This window comes from Lepidochelys kempii, chromosome 7 (genome assembly GCF_965140265.1).
Source record: "Lepidochelys kempii isolate rLepKem1 chromosome 7, rLepKem1.hap2, whole genome shotgun sequence".
In the NCBI taxonomy this organism is placed as follows: Eukaryota; Metazoa; Chordata; order Testudines; family Cheloniidae; genus Lepidochelys; species Lepidochelys kempii.
The window spans coordinates 81,793,602-81,815,115 of NC_133262.1; the positions used below are offsets into that span (position 1 = coordinate 81,793,602).

Genomic DNA, 21,514 nt, shown 5'->3' on the forward strand with positions numbered 1-21,514 from the left:
TGTGTATGGTAACACCCATTGTTTCATGTTCTCTGTGTATATAAATCTCCCCATTGTATTTTCTACTGAATGCATCTGATGAAGTGGGCTTTAGCCCACGAAAGCTTATGTTCAAATAAATTTATTAGTCTCTAAGGTGCCACAAGTCCTCCTTTTCTTTTTGCAAATACAGACTAACATGGCTGCTACTCTGAAACTTATAGAGATGTTATCACATGTAATAATTGCTGGGTGTATTGTTATATAACTGACATCAAACACTACAGGAATAGGTACACGTGTTCTAGCAGCAGACAGTTGCCATGCAATATCCATTTTTAAAAGGGGCAGGATTTATCACGTCATGTCATACTGACTCAAACCCTCTCACTCACAAAGCCCAAGTTCTGCAGGTTTGCAAGGTGATAGGAAGGGAGAATCTTCCCCTCTCACCAAGGAGCAGAACAGCTTTGTGGCCCCATGTAGTTCATGACTTTGCCATACAATTACACATCTTTAATAAATATTCTAACACTTACAGTTGCGAAGAACTTGAAAATGCAGCACAAGTGTAACTGATGTAGTGATATCTACCTGCTTTTGCACAGCCTGAAACAACTTTGAGATGTGAACTTTCCTATTCATTTACATGGCTCTGAAACCTAGAGATGACAAATATTTCACATTGTTGACATTTAAATTGCTGATCACTGAGAAGAAACATTTGCAAATGTTCTTTGAACAATCTCAGACAGTCTCCCACACCCACCCAGGTGCTAAAAGGCCCAAGTGTTTCTTAAGTAGCTGGCAAAATCTCCAGCTTTGCTCTGGACAACATCTACAATACAATTATGTGGTCAGTGCAAAAATATTTTGGCATATCAATAACTCAAAGTGAAGGGAAACTTAAGAAATAATTTTAAAATAAACAGGCTACTGGTTATACTGTTCATTTTCATATTTAAATAAAAACCTCAATTTTTTACTTTTAAGATACCTACCACAAAATTTCCTCTACCACAACAAAGTGTCACTGAATACAGGAATTTTTCTACAGAATTTAGCTTACTGCAGAGCACAAATAGCTTTTGCTAGAACCGCCTGCAGGCTGCTGTAAGCACCGTAATTGTTGCATCTCTCTTTACTGGGACCTAGCCAATAGTTCAGTGCAGTCGCAATCACTTGCCTCAACACCACACTGTCGGACTTCCTCTCATTCCTAACCCTCATCGATTCTTCTCCCCCTCCACGTGCAGTGGAGCCACTTAGAGTGCTCTATACACCCACAGGTGCAGAATCTGCACCTAAACAAGTCCATTTTGTCTCTTTGGTACTGTACATCACTGAGACATGAAGAGTTTATCTGTGCATGTGGCATCCAAAGTGTTTGCAGTTAGGATTGATGTAAACAACCCATTAAGGCATTAACAGAAGTCCATAACTCTCCTGGGGGAGGTTTCAGTAGGAGTTCATATCAGGTACTAGAGCCAGATTCTCAGCTATGCCTAATAGATGACAGACAAAGCTAAGGAGCGGTGTCAGCAAGAACTATTAAGAGCTCCCTGATCCCAGTGCTAGATCTGTGTTTGATGTAGTATACCCTTCACCTTGGTGTAGGTGAGAGCAAAGCCCATGGGCTGTTCAGGCAGCCAGTGAATGACAGAGTTAAGGTGCTTTGGTCACACTCCCTAGGTTGAGGACTGTCATATAGCTCATTATACTGGCTGTATGTTTTTTTTGACCCTTGGCATTGGTAGGCTGATGCAAAAGGCTATAATGTGCTGGAGAATTTGGCCTATTGACTGTAAAGACTCTCTTTGTAACAAAGAGAGACCAATTTTTTAAAAGAAATATTCTGATGAATATCAATAAATCCACAGTTTAGGGCTGCTCCTCTTAATACCAAAACAATACTCCTCTAAGAATTTCCACTGTACAAATACTTTACTATCAGTGCAAATGTACTAATCCAAACCTGGACAATGCAGTACATTTTTCTGTCTAGAAATGGGTCTTGTAAATTTAAAAATGTTGACACAGTTCAGATCTCACCTCTTTATTTTGCTCCCAGAATGGACTCTGTTTTCACAGAACTCAAGATATCCACTCTACCTTAAGTAAGATCAGAGCAGAAACTTCTCTATTAGATTCAAAGAAGTTTCTAATGATCAAATTTGAAGTTCTGAAAAATCAAGGGAAGGGTCTTAGTGCTCAGCCACAAAGCATAGAAAAAAGCATTAAGGTCCCATGGTTAAGCACTCAAACAAATATCAGGATATGACAAAGTTAAGGGTTCACACTCAACCCTAACTCTCCCCTTTGTTTGTATGCATTGACACAGACTAATTACATACCATTTTTACGGAGCTACTTGTCTAAGTAGAACTGCAGTGTAAGGAGCGTTGTGCATGCAGTCCAGGTCAGCTTGCCTAAACAAAACACTGGTCAAACCCCTCAGAGGGAACAGAAGCCCTCTCTTCTGCACCCTATTAACACTGCAGCTACACAAAGCTCTGGGCTGGTGAAGTTCTTAAGCTCCTCAGGAGCACAGCATCTCATCAGCCAGAGCCTTCCCCCAGTGGAGAATGCCTAAGTCTAAAGGAAGGGGTTAGTGATTTTTCAAACACTCATTTGGTCAAATCAAACCCATTTTGCTCCAGAACAATCTTGTGCACAGCTTCAGTGATGACTATTTCCTTTCCATATTTCACCTTTCTCACCTGAAAAAACCTTGCAATTTTTCTTCTAAATTGAAAAAATATTTCCCCACCTCCACTATCCTCATAGTGAAAACAGGCCAAACTGTTTCTGCTCAAAAAGTTTCCATAACAAAATTCATTTTAAGCAGATACCAAGTCTGGAAAATTTTAATGCAAAAGGTGAGTATGGAAAAGTTACAACCAGTGAAAACAGGGAGTTAGAACAGACGTTTTGCAACCTAATTATAGTCGTCACTGCCAGATGGCAGCTAAAACAACAGTTGATCAACCTATTAACACAAGGCACATCCTACTTAGTATTAGGCTATGTCTACACTACTGCAGTAAGTCGTCTAGGTTACGCTATTCCAGCTACGTGAATAACGTAGCTAGAGTCGACGTTGCCTAGGTCGACTTACTGCAGTGTCTACACCGCATGTGTCGACAGGAGATGCACTCCTGTCGACTTATCTTACTCCTCTTGTTCCCGGTGGAGTACCAGAGTCGACCAGAGAGCACTCTGCTGTTGATTTAGCAGGTCAACACTAGATGAACTAAATAGCCCCCTGGTGCATCGATCACAGCACCGTCAATCCCACAGTAGTGTAGACATAGACTTACAACTCTATTCTCTCTCATTTATTTAGATAGGCTTCTTTTAAACAAGTAGTAATACTGGGTTTTAAAACCTTTAATATAAAAGAGTTATAGCTTCATAATTCAGTTGCTCCTTCATTTAATATTTTTAAACTAAATGGAATCACTCCTGGAGGTTGATTGGCTAAAACATTTTCCTAACTCACTATTGAAATTTGCAGTTAGACCAGGATTAGTGTATATTTAATTGAAATATTTAGCTTTTAAAGCATTTTATCTTGATGTACACATATTCTGCAGTTGGTAGCAAGAACAGAAGGATGTTTATGCACTAACTCAATATTAAGCCTCTAAATAAAGTATTATAATGTAAACTAGGGGATGAAATGTTAAAAAGCAGATTGAATACTGCTAAAAAAAAATTGGATTTTTCCTTTTTTCGCCACTGAATAATTAAAAGTAAATAAAACAAACATTCTTATATTCTGTAAACATTATGAAAAGAAAAAATTTAGTGTAGTGCCTCAGTTGGAATATGACCTAAAAAAAGCACAAAACATATTTAATTTACATTTATGGAATCATTTCCGTCTAAAGATGGTTTTTCAATGTAATTAACATATTCCCACTTATCTCAGAAATCTGAAGATCAAAAGTATTAAAAAACAGGCACTAAAATGAAACAGTGTTTTGAGTGTGAAGCAGTGATTTTTCTCTAAAGTAATACGGTAAATACATAACATACAGTTATGAGTTATCTAAATTTAAAGTTTTATCCTCAGATATGCATGTGGAACTTCTGTTGACATCAATGGAAGTTGTTTGCATATATCTGAGAGTAATTTCGGCTATTATAAGAGTGTATTTTCTCCTAAAATAACAGACCAGTTTTTAAAAAATAAGTAGATAACTAAAAATAAGGGAAATGTTAACTGTGTAAATACTTATGCTTAATTAAACAAGATTGATTTAATATGTTTTACAAAATTGCTTAATTTGTAATGTATTATTTTGAATTACCCTGCACATCTATTCGAATTCCCACTGTCTGTGTTTGGGTAGAAAAGGAAATAGGTTCCTGTCAAACTTTTGTTCAATGTCCTTTAAATACCATTACATGAACTCTGTTGAAGAAAAACTTGAATATGAAATACTCTCTCCATTAAAACTATATAAAACCTTTAATTCCTTTGCTGCCTGTTGGGTGTAACAAACAGGATCAAATATTAAAGGCTGGGATCTGTAAAGGAGCGCAAGGGTGCTAGACACCTGTTTCTCATTAAGTTTCAATGGGAGCTGGATACCTAACTCCCTTAGGCCACATCTACACAACAAACCAGAGGAGTCAGTGTTGAGGATTATGGGACAGCTGCTGGAGGACTGTTCGAGTTGACATGGGCAACGCAGAATCTTCACTCATGATGCATCGACCATGGCTCAACGCTGCTTGGGAAGGTAGTGTTACTATGTCAGCATAACAGGCCGCTTACATCAGTAGGAGACTAAGCATCGACACATGCACAACTAGGAAAACACAAGGTGGCTTACATCAACCTAACTGTAGTGTAGACCAGGCCTTAGTATATTTTGAAAATCCAAATCTACACTGCTTACTTGTATTCCAGGAATATACATGTTAATACTTTACATTATATCTTTTTATGTACTATGTTAAATAGCAACAGTTCATAAATATTTTGGAGAGGAATCTTATGGCATGTTAGAAGAGCATCTCTGTATAAGAAACGCATGGCAGGAATCACAGACCCGTACAGGCTTTGGTGAGGATGGTAAAGGCAGTTCATTGTCAGAACAGGCGTTGCAGAAAATTTCACCACAGTTTCTACAATGATGCTAAATAAAGATGGAGAAACAAAAGGATATTTTAAATTGCACACAAAGTTTGTTATACATTTGATAATCAGCTGTTATAATAAATATGGAAACAGAACTTTTTGAAATTAAACTTTTAAGTTCTAGGTAAGAAGTGTGATGGCTGTTTTTTAAAGATGACAGGACAACACATGAAAAGCCCCAATCTGTAATGCTTTTCTAGACAAGCTACCAATCTATGAACCTCCTATTTCTGACCTAAGTAAAGTATAACTGAAATTACCAAAATCAAATGAAAATGCACTATAAATAACGTTACCACTAACTGGGGCTTAATTTTGCTTTTCAAGACCTATGCATGCAGCATCATGTACGCTGTAAAATAACATGCTAAAAATGTCTTGAATTACATTTGTAGAAGTCAATATGGGTTTGATTTGAAAATGAAATGATCTGTCCAGAATCTCTAGTAGCTAAAGGGATTAAAATAAAAAATTAAAATTGGTTGAGATAATTTAATTTCAGAAGCAGTTAAAGCACATGCACAAATACAACCTTCTACAAGCTGTTTTAAAACTCAGGATATTAATTCATATTTTCTTAGTCTCTTGTATAAATATGCATTGCAAACACTTTTTAAATACAATATCACCAGCTGTAATAATTTACTTGAGACAGTAACAGATCTCAGTGCACTTCAAAAGTTACTTAAGGGTCTGATCCTACAAGGTGCACTGTATGGACAAACCCCTGAGGTCATGAGTGGGGCTCTGTGCAGGCATAGGGGTCTGCCCACATGGAGCACCTTGTAGAATCAGGGCCCATGTGTGTATGTACACAACAAACACAGATGGAGAAGTTCAAATTAAGCATTTTAGGAAATGTCCCTAAAATAACTCTATTAATTCATGTGTGAGAGTCTCTGCTGTACCTCTAAGAGTAGTAAATTGAATGTTCTTTATATATGACATTTAAAGATTGGGAATTGATCTAGATCTCTACCCAATCTTACCTTTCTTTTGGAAAGAGAAAATTCCTTTTCACATAACTTGCAGTGTGTAGCTTCTTTGTCTTTCAGCCAAACCTGTCCCTGGAGGGGCGGGGAGGGGAGGAGAGGAAAAGTTTTTTCAGAGAACACAAAATATTTGTGACACATCCAACCTTTGGGGCTCTTGGGGACAGGAGTGCTCAACAGAAGCACTATTCTTTGTTTATATTACAGTAACATCTGGAGTTGTATCCTCATTGTGCCAACTGAGATCAGTGTTCCAGTATATGAGGCACTGTATAAACAGATGAGAGACATAAGAGATGGATCCTGCCCCAAAAGAACTTGCATAGGCTGTGACAGTCTGTACCCAATGTTACCCTTTTTACAAAACTACGATAAATTTTGTACAAAATATGCCTTGTGAGGTATCATTTAAAAACTCAATCTGCTGATCATTATTGTCCTGGTAAAATATGTGTGGTAACGTTGTAAGAGTTTACTGTATAACATTGTTCTGACATGTTCCAAGGTTAGAAAAGCTGGTGATGACACAGATACCCCAACCAGGTATCAGCATAATCAAATGGATTATCATAAACTATCACCTAGTTAAGTGGCCATTCTTCAGCATGAAGAAGGGTGTAAGCAAGAACTTTACATATCGACAGCAGGGGTCAACTGTGGTTCCTGTATAAACAGACTGTCACCTAAACCCCAGCTGGAAATAATCCTCAAGGAGGGGAGAATGATATAAGAACAGAGGACACACACAACACAAATTATCTCTCCCCTCAATTCTACTCATGACATCAACAATGTTTGAAAAACAAAGGAAGAATCATTGAATGGGGGGAGGTCCTGGCTGAAGCAATCCAGCCAGATTGCTGTAAGCATATGGTGAGAAAACCCTTTTTGCTTTTAAAACACACTTAACTTGTTAAATTCGGTATTAGTTTGCATTTTACCTTTTCTTTTTTGTAACCAGTTCTGACTTTTATGCCTCATTACTTGCAATAGTTTAAAATCTATCTTTCTGTAGTTAATAAACTTGTTTTATCTAAACCAGTGTGTGTTTGTATTGAAGTGTTGGGAACCTCCACTTGAGATAATAGCACTGACCTTATATGAGCTTGCATTGTCCAGTAGAAAGCTGGGAAATACAAGACGCACGTTTCTGGGGGAAGGTCTGGGACTGGGAAGTTGGTGGTGTTGCCCTGTATGTAATTCATGAGTGAGTGGCCAAAGCTTTTGTATAATTCAACTGGGAGCAATTTTACATGTTAGAGGGTGTGAGAGAGCAGGACCACGAGTGGTTGCTGTTACAGCGAAGCATTGTAAAAGGCACCCCAACTTGGAAATTTGAGGGAACCCAGCTGTTCAACAGTCCAGATTGTACGCTGGGTAATGTCACACAGGCTAAATAAACAAGAGGAATAAAGAGTGGAAGGAGGAGGACAGGTTACTCACCTTGTGCAGTAACTGGAGTTCTTTGAGATGCGTGTCCCTGTGGGTGATCCACTTTAGGTGCGTATGCACCCATGCCTTCAATCAGAGATGTTTGATAGCAGTGTCTATGTGGCCCACACATGCACCATACACATCCTCATGCCCCATACTGAAGCTATGTAGGGCTGCGCAGGTGAACTGCCCTCAGTTCCTTCTCTACTGCAAAACCCACAGAGGCAACTCTGAAGCAAAGGGGAGTGCACACACAGGGGGACACATCTCAAAGAACTCTAGTTATTGCACAAAGTGAATAACCTCTGCTCCTTCTTTGAGTAGCATCCCTGTTGGTGCATCGCTTTAGATGACTCCCTAGCAGTAACCCTTTAAGGAGGTGGGAGTTTCAGAACAGAGTCCACCACCGAAGAAATAATTGTGTTACCTACTGACACATCTGATCTTGCAGCATGAATTAGGGCACAGTGGTCAGAAAATGTGTGCACCAAGGACATTGTTGCAGTCCTGCAAATTTTAGCAACAGGAATATCTTTGAGTATGGCTACAGTTGTAGATTGTGATCTAGTAGAGTGTACAATCACTCTTAGGGGAAGTGTATTTTGAGTAAAATCATAACAGGCAATAATACATTCAGAGATCCATTTAAAAAATCCCTGAGTGGAAACAGGCACTTCCTTAGATCAATTTGAAACAAAAACAAAAGGAATCTAAGGGGTCTTCCTGACTGGCCTAGACCTGTTCAAAGAAAAGGCTTACACCCTCAAAGTCCAGTGTTGAAAGACAGACTACTTTGTAAGCTGATGCAGCTTCAGAAAAAAACCTGGAGGGTGAGTAGCTTGGTTGATATGAAACCCAGAGGACACCTTATATAAGAACTTTGGATGAGGCTGTATAGATACATTCTCCTTGGACAAGACAGTAAAAGAAGGATCTGCCATTAGAATCCCCATCTCCCCAACCTCTGAGCAGAGGTAATGGCCACCAAGAAGGCAGTCTTCAAAGAGAGATGTAGCAGCAAGCACAAAGGGTTGTTTCATGAGGCAGTTAAGAACCAGGTTGAGATCCCACAAGCGGCATAGGGGCTCTAATCTGAGAAAAAAATGTATAAGTCCTTTTAGGAATCTTGTTGTGGTCAGATGAGTGAATAATGAGAAACCTACCACATGTAAAGCTGTCACTGCCACTGAATGAAGCTTGATAAAAAAAGTTCAGGCCTTTCCATGAGTTCTAACTCCAGGATTGAAGAAAGAGGAGTGGGTCGGAGGAAAATGATGCCAGTTACACCACAGATAGTATCTTCTCCATTTCTGAAGGAAAGTGTGTGTAGTAGATTCCTTTCTGCTATTTAATGGTATCTTTGTTTTCCAATGGACATGTGATCTCTTGTCCTGAAAACTACTGAGGAACCAAGCTTGCAGTTGTGGGATGTTCAGATTAGGGCGAAGCATCTGACCTGGATCCTGAGACAACCATCAAGATATGATCAGGAGCTGCCACAGAGGGCAAGAGATGAGTTTGATGAGGTAGGGGAATCAAACTTGGCTTGGCCAAGTTTGTGCAGCAGAATGACTTTGGCTTGGTCCTGTCTGATCTTGATAAGGATCCTTAAGAGCAATGGAGTTGGATACGCATAAAAAAGATCTTTGGTCCATGTAACAAGGAAAGAGTCCCCTTGAGATTGGGGACTGAATCCTCCTCTGGAATAGAATTCCTTGCTCTTTGTTTTGGCTGCTGTGGTAAAAAAGTCAACCTCTGGAAATCCCCAAGCTAGGAATATTTTGCTGAGGACTCCAGAGTCCAACTCCCCTTCAAAATTTAGGGCGAAACATCTGCTCAGTTCGTCCACCATGGTATTTTGTATCCTCAGGAGGTAAGAAGTCAAGATGACTATCCAACTGGTGATGCACCAGTTCCAAAGCTTTATCGCTTTGGCCCAGAGTGAGGGGGAAAATGCTCTGATTTGATGATTGATACAGTTCATGCATGCTATGCTGTCTGTCAAGATCTCTTGATGGACTTGTTTCTGAGCAGGGAAAAAATTGGAGGTAAGCATTTCTGATCGCCCTTAATTCAAACAGGTGGATGTGCAAGTGCTGTTCCTTTTGTGGCCATTTGCCTTGGACTGCGTGAGGACCCAAATGTGCTCCCCATCCCAAGAGGGAAGCATCCAATGTTAATATAACTGTAAGGTGTTTCTGACTGAACAGGATTCCTGCACAAACTTTGGAAGGATTCAGCCACCAGGTGAGTGACTGTAGGATCTATCTAGGTACAGATACCTGCTTCTTCAAACCATGTTTGCGGGGTACAGAAACAGGCCTGAGCTATCCCTGGAGACACTGAAGATATAACCTGGTGTTTTATGTCACAAAATGCAAGCCACCAGGTGTCCCAGCAGTTGCACACATGTCCTTACTGGAACTTGAAGGCTGAGCTGCACTCTTTGTATAAGATTCCTTAGAGCAAGAAACCAGGTGAGAGGGAGATAAGATCTGCACATTATTAAATCTGGAAGTTCTCTTATGAAGAGAAATTACTGAGAAAATTAATTTCTCGAGATTTATTTGCAGGCCTAGACTTCAGAATGCTGAAATTGTTGTTTGCACTGCTGACCATATCTCTGGATACGACTAACCTTTGAGGAGCCAGTTGCTGAGGTAGAATAACAGTTCTTCCTAGACAAGAGAGGTAGGCATCTACAACTGCCATAATTTTTGAGAATTCCCTAGAGGCTGAAGACAGACCGAAGGGTAGGAGTTGGTATTGGTAACAATTATGACTGAAAGTGAATTGTAGAACTCTTTTGTGGGAAAGATGAATTATTACATGGAAGTAGGCACCTCTGAAGTCGAGGGTCGCAAACCAGTCCCAATTCCAGGGAGGGAATTAAATCTGCTAGGGACACCATCTTGAATTTTAATTGTCTGACATCCTTGTCCAGTTGTCTGAGATCCATTTTTCTTAGGTATCAAAAAGTATCTTAAATAGAACCCTTTTCCCTTGTGAGACTGGTTCTATGTCTCCTAGATTTAGAAGTGATGACATTTCCTGTGTAAGAATTAATCATAATGGGTTAAGTGGTTGAAGGGGCAGGGTGGAGGTAAATTGGATTGTAGAACCCAAAGTAATCGCCTCCAATACCCATTTGTCCAATGTTATAGCCTCCCAGGCTTGACAAAATATAGAGAGACGGTGTCCAAATTGAGGAAGGGGCGTATGTGTAATGCAGCTGATAAAATCTGGTCATTGGGTGGTCTGGACTCTAGACCAAACCATCAAAAATAATGTTTGGACAATGCCAAAGGCTCAGCTGATGCAGTCAAGGTAGTTACAGGCCTTTTCTTTGAAAACCTATACCTCTTAGCTGTTGGTTCCAGTGTTCTGCGGGAGATAGAAAACTGAACAGGGTGGGATCTTTGAGACATGCTACATTCTCTCTTATCAGCAGATGCATATACTCCTAAATACCTAAGCGTTGCCCTAGAGTCTTTTAGGGTGTGAAGTGAGTTGTCTGTGGAATCTATGAAAAGCTTCTGGCCACTGAAAAGTAAATCCTTCATGGTTGATTGTACCTCCTGTGGAAACCCAGACAACTGAACCCAGGAAGTTAGCCTTGTCACAACTGCGATGGAAACAGACCCGGCTGCAGTGTCAGCCACATCTATGAAGCCTGCAGTGAGGTCTTTTACAAAAGCCTGATCCTCCTTTATTATGGCACAGAACTGTCCTCAATGTTCCTGTAGTAAATGGTCAATAAAATCCTTGAACTTCGCATTGTCCAGGTAGTCATATTTTGACATCAGCACCTGGTGATGAGCTATCCTTAACTGAAGTGTTGCTGATGAATGGCTCTTACAAACAAATAGACATATCTGGTATCAAATATTATAAGGAGTGGCCTTTTGGGTACACCATCTGCCCCTTTCATTGACTACATCCATGACCAGAGAGTTTGGTGCTGGGTGAAAGAATAAAAAACTGGGATGTAGTAATTTTTTTTTTTATCATTTAAAGTCTATAATTAATTTCCCTGTCTTTACAGGATATTCCCTTAAAGGACAAGCAGATTTTACACTTGCTAGGAGTATGCGAATTTCCCAAACTATGAATGCAGTAGGAGTGCCCATGACTAACAAGGACAGCTTCTCTATGCGAGAGGCACATTTTAAAGCCCAGGTAGCCCAGATTCCCAACAGAAGAAAATAAGTTACTCAAACCCCTCATTGGGGGGAAAAGAAAAGAAAAAAGGGGACAAACAGTCCAACTGTAAGGTACTGAACCTACTCTACTAACTTTACCGCTAAATACTAATAAAGAAGGCAAACAAGCGCTAAGCAAACAGGCATACGCTAAACTCTGTTTCAGGCCAATGTTGGCTGAGAAGGAACTGAGGGGGGTTCACCTGCACAGCTTTGTATAGCCTCAGCATGGGGCATGAGGATGTATAGGGGCATGCGCGGGTCGAATGGGCATTGCTGCCACAAATCTCCAAAGGTGCAGGGATGCATGCACATCTGAAGTGGAGCTCCCGCAGGGACACTACTCAGAAACCGAAAGAGACATACAAAGGGACAGAGTGATTCACCCAATGTCCCACAGCTAGCCAGTAAGAGAACATAAGTTCTCTGAGACCAAATCCAATGCCCCATCCACTGGACCATAGTGCCTCTCAGACGGCAACAATCTAATGCTTCAGACTGGGGAAACGGATAGCAGCATTGTGAACTGTTAAGTTCTTTTTGGCCAAACCAACAATCAATAAATCACAACTTTGCCTGAGGTGTAGATGAGTGCACATAAGAAATTATTTCAAACAACAGTTACGTGAAAATAATTTTATCATTAATTTGATATAATATATTTGAACTGTAGTAGGGCTTAGGAGCCCCACGTCATGGACCAACACCCCATTGTGCTAAGCACTGTAAAAACAAGTAACAAGAAGATGGTCTCTGCCACAAAGAGCTTCATAAGCATTCAGGATAGCACCCAACATCCAGAAACTAAAGAGCTCCAAGGACATTTCACCAGGCTCTCTTATACAAATTTATATTCAGTAATAATTCAGTTCCTTAGGACTAAATAACCAAGCTGGAATTTAACTTCACCAAGGAGATATTCGCTTATTTCATATAATAATATAGTTTTTTTAAACTAAAAGATTAAGGTATTTTGATAGCAAATTCAAAACAAAAACCAAGGTCCCATCACAACATTCCAAACAAAATTAAGTAGGTCCAAAGCAGTCAAACTGTTCCATTAAGTGCTTCAGAGAATGCCTACTTATCTCATCCTGGAGCATGAGACCAGAAAAATGAAAATCTATCCTAAATGCTTACCTTTGGAGAAAATCTTCTCTCGTGTTTAAAAATTTCCAAGAAAATAACTGTAAGAAAAAGCCTCCCTCCTTTTCCCTCCAAATCTTACTAACCTGTAATGCTTTGTTTGCTTCTTTTATATCTTCTATTTTAAGCTTTGATCTAAACATAGAAGATTATACATAGTTTAGACATTTATTGAGAGTATTTAGTTACCACATATGGTTAAAATACTTTAGAAGTTACTATTCTTTTAAAAGTCAAAGGCAAATTATTATGAACTTCTGGCTGACATATTGTTAAAAATATTTATATGAACAGTAGCACCTAGAGACCCCAATTCAGGGTATGTTCAGTGCTGTACAAACACAAAGGAAGACATAATCTCTTCTCCAAAGAGTTCGCAATCCTATGAATGGTGGCATATGTTTAGAGCTTGTATAGACTTGGGAAATTTATGCCAGTGTAACTAAATCCTTAATGCTGATACACTGCATTGGTGCAAAATGGGATCTGAAACTCACTAGGTTAAATTTCACTAGTGCAAGCAATTTTATTCCATTGCAGAGCATCTACCCTGGGTCCAACTACACCAGTGCAAAACAAAGCAGTATAAACAGGGCTTTAAGCTATAAGCTACATGATACTACTCTTTTAGACACAGGATGTAAAACACGGCATTAGTCATGGCATAACTATTTACAAGAGAAAAATAGCCTTAAAGAGGAGAAAGCATTCCTCAAAAATACCAAGGAGGAAAGCGTTAAAGGACACTGAACTGTGTTCAGAGCCCACTGCTGATAAATGGTCTAATGACATGAACGGTCTTTGGAGTTGCATCCCATTTTATACCCTGGAATCCTAGCACGTATGCAGAGGCTTGAACATGCGCATGCATCTAATGATCACTACTTGCTAAAAGCTTCTGAGCTCATATGCCAGGGATGTGCATTGCCTAAGAGTAGGGAATGGGATCCATGTGGACAATCATCTCAAATTATAATGAATCTTCCTGTTGTGGAACCCACAGTTATTGATTCCTAACAGAATTAGTCTTTAGTGAAATGGAGTTCACACAAATGCTCAAATTTTATCCAACAACGTCTTGAATGCATTTATTAAGAGACAGGAAGATCTTCATAAGATAAGTCTGAGGAATCTGTTAGATTGCCCAAAACATTTTTAATTAGGACTGATTTTTCTGAGATGAACATAATTAAGTCCATTATATGATTGCTAGAGGCTACCCACCACCCTAATGTGAAGGTAACTCTGTTCAAGATGCAGACCCAGGCCATTTGTACACAGCTTTCTTTTCTGAAAAATTGTCAGATAATTTCCTCCTACTGAACTGAATAAATTTCATTTGAAGCCAGTAATCCTCCCTAATTTCCATGGTCTCAATTTACATGGTAGTTGCACAGTTATTTTCAGTAGCTTTATCTTGAATTTTACATTGCAAAAATCATCAAGAAAAATAAGTTACTCGCTAAGCTTGCAGGCCAGTTCTTGGAGAGCTTCTTCTTGGTCATGACATATCTTTTTCAACTGCCTATTTTTGTCCTGTAGTTTAAGGAATTCCTTTAAAAAAAATAAAAGGTGGCGATTTTTTAAAGTAAGAAGAAATAACATAGTACACACTTATTACTTAGAAAGTTACTTGTGTTAGAACTTTACATGTTAACCAATATTGTATGTCAAGTCAGAAGGTTATAGGAAGGGGCAATAGTCACTAATAATATTTGGGTAATATCAAAAGGATAAATAGCAACCCCATAAACAAAGTTGTGAGATGGTTGAGGGAGGGAAGATTTGCCCACATAATTACCACCAGTGGTTTTGCCTGTGTTCCACATCCAGTAATGTTATGTGATTTCCACTTCCTCCTGTACTATTCAAACTTTTCTGCTGTAGGTTCCGGAATCAAAGCCCAGTGAAGTCAATGGAAAGACTGCTACTGATTTTGATGGGCTTTGGATCAGGCACTGAGAAATACTAAGGGAAACCCCATTCTTGTACTATTTCCCTAAAAGGAAAGGTAGGATTGGTGGGATTAAGGCAGACCCAAAAAAGGTTAAGAATATGTATGTGGCTAAATGCGCTTTACCCTTTTAAATGTGTTTCACGTTCTCCTAAGAAATTAATCTCTGGCATAGTCCTAGCAGATCTGCAGGAGCATGAAGCACTGAGACTCTCATAGCCTATGCCATCCCCAGTATGCCACTGCCCCAGCATCCTTCCTTGGACACAATTCTTGTGCCTATTAGCCACTAAAAATATTGTGTGGGTATCTGAGAAATAAGTTTAGCAGGTGGAAAGGTATAACAAACATATGCTTAGAAAGGATATTCTGCTGCTATTTAATCTACATTTACTTTATATTTAAATTTTATGCTCACTTAACCTCAGAGCCTTGAGGTTCTTACAAGACTGTGGCAGACAAACAGTTGGCTTTCAAACCCTACTGCTGAAAAAGTATTCATGCATCTATGAGTACAATTCATCTAACATTCACTTTTTTCCTATCTTTCTGGCATCTTCACCTTCCCATTTTCCTTGCAACAGCAGAGATTGCAAACACCTCAAGTAGCTGGAGGTCCTTTTTTTGCCCTCTTTAGGTGGCTGTGATCTTAACTGTTTCAGGAAAAACATATTACTTGGAATGTATGAGTCAGGGATTCTTTTTCTGATAAGAAGTAATGGGTTCACATTTTTCTTTCTACTATATACAGATGGGTATTTCATCTTACAATGTAATTATGTCAGATGACAGTTTTCTAAAGGAACACTCATACCCTATTTAAAAAAATAACTGCTATGATTCTCTGGTTTCGAAACAGCTAAGAGGCGATGACTAATTAATACAATATCTATAGAATAATTATTTTCTGTAGATCAGTTACAAGTGGTAATTTGAAACAAGACAATTAAAATTGGCTTCTTTACTATAGATCTTGAAAACTTTCTAAATCTGCAATATTTTGGACAATATTTCTCTCTCTTTTCATAGTCAGTTTTTTAAAAATTAAGCATGTCTGCTCTTCCTTTTGATTTATTCTTCCTTTTAAAACCAGGCCTCATCCTAAAATGCAAATCAAGACTTAATTCCTCTTCAAAAACCAGTAATGCTATAATTTGAATATACAACAACTAAGCACTGTGATGCAAAAATTAACATGGGATGGGACAAGAGCAGCTATATAAATGAGCATTCAATGTGCTGTCTCAGCAGGAAAGGGGACATTGCATGGGGAAGATATGAAGCTGCATATACACCTGTTGAATTCAGCAAATAGCCTATCTAGAGAATATGGCTAACATTAAATATTATATCCAATAGTAGATGTGCAGAAAGAGAGAGAAATAAAATCGCCTGAAAATATTTAAAGATACTTTAAAATTAAAGATACTAAAACTAGTTTAAAGACAGATCTTGATAAATTTATGAACGGGATCCTATGGACAGGGTTGCCTGTGATAGCAGGGGACTGGATTTGATTACTTGAGTCCCTTCTAATTGTATGCCCTGTCAAAAAGTTACGTAGTCTGGGTACTAATACAGAGGCAATGGCATGTCTAGAAGAGGAAAGGGACGCTCATATATTATGACAGTATAAAACCCTGAAAAAAATACACAGGAGAGCTCTCACTCCTTTCCTTCAGGTTTCAGAGTAGCAGCCGTGTTAGTCTGTATTCGCAAAAAAAAGGAGTACTTGTGGCACCTTAGAGACTAACCAATTTATTTGAGCATAAGCTTTCGTGAGCTACAGCTCACTTCATCGGATGCATAAAGTGGAAAATGCAGTGAGGATGTTTTATACACACAGACCATGAAAAAATGGGTGTTTATCACTTCAAAAGGTTTTCTCTCCCCCCACCCCACTCTCCTGCTGGTAATACGTAAAAGAATAAATGGACACAAATCAGATGTCAAGAATTATAACATTCATAAACCAGTTGGAGAACACTTCAATCTCTCTGGTCACGCGATTACAGACATGAAAGTTGCGATATTACAACAGAAAAACTTCAAAACCAGACTCCAGCGAGAGACTGCTGAATTGGAATTCATTTGCGAACTGGATACAATTAACGTAGGCTTGAATAGAGACTGGGAGTGGTTAAGTCATTATGCAAGGTAACCTATTTCCCCTTTTTTTTTCCTCCCCCTCTTCCCCTCAATGTTCCTCAGATGATGTTGTTAAACCCTGGATTTGTGCTAGAAATGGCCCACCTTGATTATCATACACATTGTAAGGAGAGTGATCACTTTAGATAAGCTATTACCAGCAGGAGAGTGGGGTGGGGGGAGAGAAAACCTTTTGAAGTGATAAATACCCATTTTTTCATGGTCTGTGTGTATAAAACATCCTCACTGCATTTTCCATTTTATGCATCCGATGAAGTGAGCTGTAGCTCACAAAAGCTTATGCTCAAATAAATTGGTTAGTCTCTAAGGTGCCACAAGTCCTCCTTTTCCTTTCCTTCAATGGCTCTCAGCATAAACCAAGAAGTCCGAGGTAAGACATGACACAAAGGAAGAGTAGAGGAAAGTAGACTAACAAAGAGAGCAGAGAATCACTGATGGACTTATCCTCTAGACACGGTGATACTAAGAGACAAAGAGAGAGATGATACAAGCAGACAAGATTTAACAATACAAGCATTTTTAGATCTGCCTCTACAACAAAGTTTTCACCTACATTAAATGAAAGTCAGTGTAACTTCAGACCTTCATATGTTTTATATCCACTTACTTCTCAGCTGGTTTCCTTTGGTTTCTTGACTGCCTAATAAAATTTTCTTTTAAGATTTCTCTCCCTTTTTCTTTAACCGTTATTTACATTAATTGGTTCCTCAGGACGAGAAATATCAACTGCTGATATCTGGTGAGGGGCAGAGGGGCAAAGTGTACCGGACACTGGGCTCTCAAGTCCAAGACATAGGTCAGAAAACTGGTCATCCTCAAAAATTTCTCCCAAGGTGCTAGCTAGCTGCAGTCAGTAAGGGATCTGGGAAAAATCTGATACCATGCCTGACAGGACATAACCTTTTTTTTTTTTTAATGAAGATTCAGAATCTAATTAAAATTCTTATTTAAAGATTTGTAAACACCCATTCACTTTAGTATCTGAGCTCTTCACACACAAAAAAAAGCCCAAACACTGAACTGCACAAAAAGGGACCATAAAAATCCCAGCACTTCTTACTACCTGAAAACGTCTACCAACAAATTGCTGCCTCATTGTCAAACAGACAAGAACAATTAGCCAAAGGCCCAGTCCAAGTGTGCTTTACCTCTTGCTAATGATACCACCAATCACAGGCTATGACAGGCCATCTGAGAGGGCTACACCAACAGAAAAGGGTACACAGCTCTGATACCAGTCCTGGAGAGTTCAGCAGCAATATGCATGAACACATGTCAATTTGTTGATAAGTGCCTCAATGGGCAAAATTCAGGATCAAATTCTCTTAAATTAGATACTAATGTCCTCACATTTATTAACTGAGTTTTACTAGTTAAGCTAGCTGCTCTAAATAGAAAATATGCTTTACATTACTTGCTCCTGAAAAACTAAAGAAACTGAAACAAATAATTTAAATCTATAGTTTGTGTCTCTAGAATATATTTTAGTTCTATTGGCTCAAGTAATAAAATCCTGAAAAACCATAACATCTATGGGTGGATTTTTTCCAACTACTTGAAAACAACAGTAGGTTCCTGAAATCCTATCACACTGAGTGTGTCAAATAGGTATACAATAAATACTCATTCCATTCAGGAATATCCTTCTGTGAATATACTGCTGTAACTCTTTTTAGTGTTTTATTTGGGAGTCTGCTAATACACAAAAATGGAATCCCTGCTCTCCTGTCTCAGATCATACATTATCCCCCTGACTGTTCACTAATCTATTGCTTCCTCTATTTTTGACTGTGTAATTTCCTTCGCCTGAAAGATTTTGTTTTAAACTTAAAATGACATTTTGAATCCATGCAGTTTTTTGTATATTTATCCATGGTACAGTCCGTTAATTTCTATATATTCAGGTAAAGTTTAAGGTTAGTGAGACACTTCTCAAGAACTCTCTCTTACCCACAGTAGTTTGTTAGTTAGACCTATTCTCTATTATCAGTGCCTCCCAGCATTGGACTCTGAGCAGACTCCATTTTCCACATGGTTTTTAGCCTCCTGAATTTCTCTCAAAAGAATTTACTCTAACTTGAATCCCAGCAGTGATTTCTGATTATTTTGTTCTGCTTGTGGTTGATCATTCTGTCTAAGTAACTCCTCTGGAAAAGAAACGGAATCTAGGTGTGCCAGAAGGATTTCAGGAACTCCTAACAGATCCTCTAACATCAGCCCTTCCAGTACCAAATTGTGAACACTGGGAGTCTGGCTGGGACACGAAAAATACCTATTTCTATTAAAATCTCAGATCTAATTCTAACAGCAACAGTAGCAACTCACAAATTAATTTCATTTCAGTTTGATGCTAAATGACTGACACTCCACACACTTGCTTCTTTTCAATCACTTCCAAGGTAAAGAAATGTAAAGATACTATAGAAATTAGTGATATGAGATTTTTAAGTAGCAAGATAGACAGGGCTTGATGGATTAGAACATTAACCCTCACTGGCCCATCACAAGATTATAGTGAAATATCCTTCAGTATGATTCAGAAAGGAGAATGTGGATTTCACTATTCCTTATGGAAAACACAGAATCCTGAACTTAAGACTACAGGGGTGAGAGAGGATGGATTTAAAAAAAAAATTAAAAATATATTTGTATTTTTAAGCCTAAACATTTGTTCTATTAAGGATTTCAGATCTGGGAGAGTTAACATTTATATTTTAAAAGCCTGGCAAGTTCACTTTTAAATTACTGCTAAAGTGAAATTGAAAAGTTTTCCTCCAGCGTTTTACTTTTTTAAGACAAATTATTTGTTGGGTCTCTACTCTCAGATGAGATAAAGTTTCTTTTTCCTTTTGCAGATCATCTTCCAAGGTTTGTCTCCATTCCTTTTCTATCTTCAAATCTGTTTCCAGTTGAACACTAGAATTTCAAACAAAAGACCATCATGGTGCATTTCGGTATAATCTTTTTAAAAAAATAAACCCTTTTCTATTTTCTAGTTTCACTATCAGTCCAGCCCAACAAACAACAGTAGTTTACTATTTCAATTTGTTTACAAGTTCATTATTTTTATTTTAAATTTATCTGCAATTTCCTAAGAAGATTTTGTATACAAGTGTAATAAGTTATAAGAAAATAGAGGGCTTCCATTGAGAGAGGCTGTGAGGGTGTCAAACAATTCTGAAGAACTGGCTTTTGCAATGATTTAAATTTGCTGTCCTAGTAACTATTCTTTGGCAACTGAAACAAATATTAGAGGCCTTTCCTGTTTGTCTTAAGCTTTTCCTGTCATATAGTTTTTTTATAATACAGATCTCCTATGTGAGAGAAGATGAGTGGTTACATGAATTTCTAGTGCTCATAAAAGGTGTGGTAGTAGTAAGACTTTAAATTGAAAGCCTCTATTTTTTATTTCAGAGTGGAGATGAAAGGGACAGAATTAAGAATATATAACTTCTAAGGGATCTTGAATACAGTGTAAAGTATTTTGAGCTGCTGGATATTATTGAAATTCCTATACAACAGATGATATAAAGGAGGCTCTGCTTTATACGAATCACAGCTACTGGATTACAATTAAAGGAACTGGGGCCAATCTGTCGGTGGATCCACTGTTGCAATTCTGTCATCAATTTAAATGGACAAAGAATGATTCTTATAACCGCATAGAAAACACAAACTAATGGCAGATGAGAGTAAACTCCTGGATTGAAATCCTACTACCTAATGAAGGAGGAAAGATCTGACTGTAGTTATGAAAGTTTTTCAAGAGGAACTCATGTCCATATTGATTTTATAACAGGATAGCTAAGTCATTTTTTAAAGGAAAAACTTACTTTTTGGGATACTACCTCAGCATCTTGTTTGTTGGAAAAGATCAGAAGTGAACATGACCTTGAGCTTTCAGAATTGCGGAATTCTAAGGTTGAGATTTGAACTGCTCTTTTGCCAAAATCTGTGAAGATGACTGGTGGTAAAGTGAACATTTGTCATGATGGTTGAACAAGTATTGATACTTAAATTAGTAAGAGAGGCAATGTGGTCTGAACACAAGATTGGAAACTTTGAACTCCCAAGTACTAATCCTTGCTGTAATCTTAGGTCATTCACTCTCTCTCACTAAAATAGGGGGGAAATACCACCCAACCTCACATGGATATTTCAGGGATGTTCATAAAGTGCACTGAAAGCACAGTCTAAGTGCTAATTACTGCTATTCCTGACTGTTTCATCAGTACTCGTAGCTGCATTGATTCTCTGAGCCAAATACCTGTCTATGGAATTCCACAGGTGTAAAAGCAGAATGTGGCTTTTATTTCTTGATTTAATATTTCAGTTTCTAGCAGACTCAAGGATTTCATGAGTGCCTTTCAGCTACGAACACTTTGAAGGATTCTGGCTTCTTTTTCAAGCCTGAATAGTTTAATTGTTCTATGCAGTTTCTGTAAATTTATGCTGTTTAAATTATGCAAGATTTACAATAATAAAA

The 21,514-nt window shown here is 38.4% G+C and overlaps 1 protein-coding gene and 1 long non-coding RNA gene across 7 annotated transcripts in view; one reads left to right on the plus strand and one right to left on the minus strand.

The window, feature by feature from the left end:
• The first annotated feature begins 50 nt into the window (after positions 1-50).
• Positions 51-21,493, plus strand: LOC140914800 (uncharacterized). Its single transcript, XR_012159994.1, has 4 exons — positions 51-10,248; positions 11,603-11,831; positions 19,884-19,982; positions 20,443-21,493. It is a non-coding gene; the product is annotated as an uncharacterized lncRNA (long non-coding RNA).
• Positions 172-21,514, minus strand: part of RUFY2 (RUN and FYVE domain containing 2) — a 64,232-nt gene continuing 42,889 nt past the window's right edge. For 3 of the 6 annotated variants that reach the window (XM_073353473.1, XM_073353472.1, XM_073353471.1), the window contains exons 14-18: positions 19,815-19,944; positions 14,365-14,459; positions 12,992-13,040; positions 6,121-6,198; positions 172-5,129 (exon numbers count right to left, since the gene is read on the minus strand). In XM_073353473.1, the coding sequence (XP_073209574.1) occupies positions 4,986-5,129; positions 6,121-6,198; positions 12,992-13,040; positions 14,365-14,459; positions 19,815-19,944 (496 nt within the window). In that variant the 3' untranslated portion in view covers positions 172-4,985. Of the gene's footprint in view, positions 5,130-6,120; positions 6,199-12,991; positions 13,041-14,364; positions 14,460-19,814; positions 19,945-21,514 lie in introns of those variants that run through there. The other 3 variants (XM_073353474.1, XM_073353475.1, XR_012159993.1) reach the window with 3 other exon arrangements.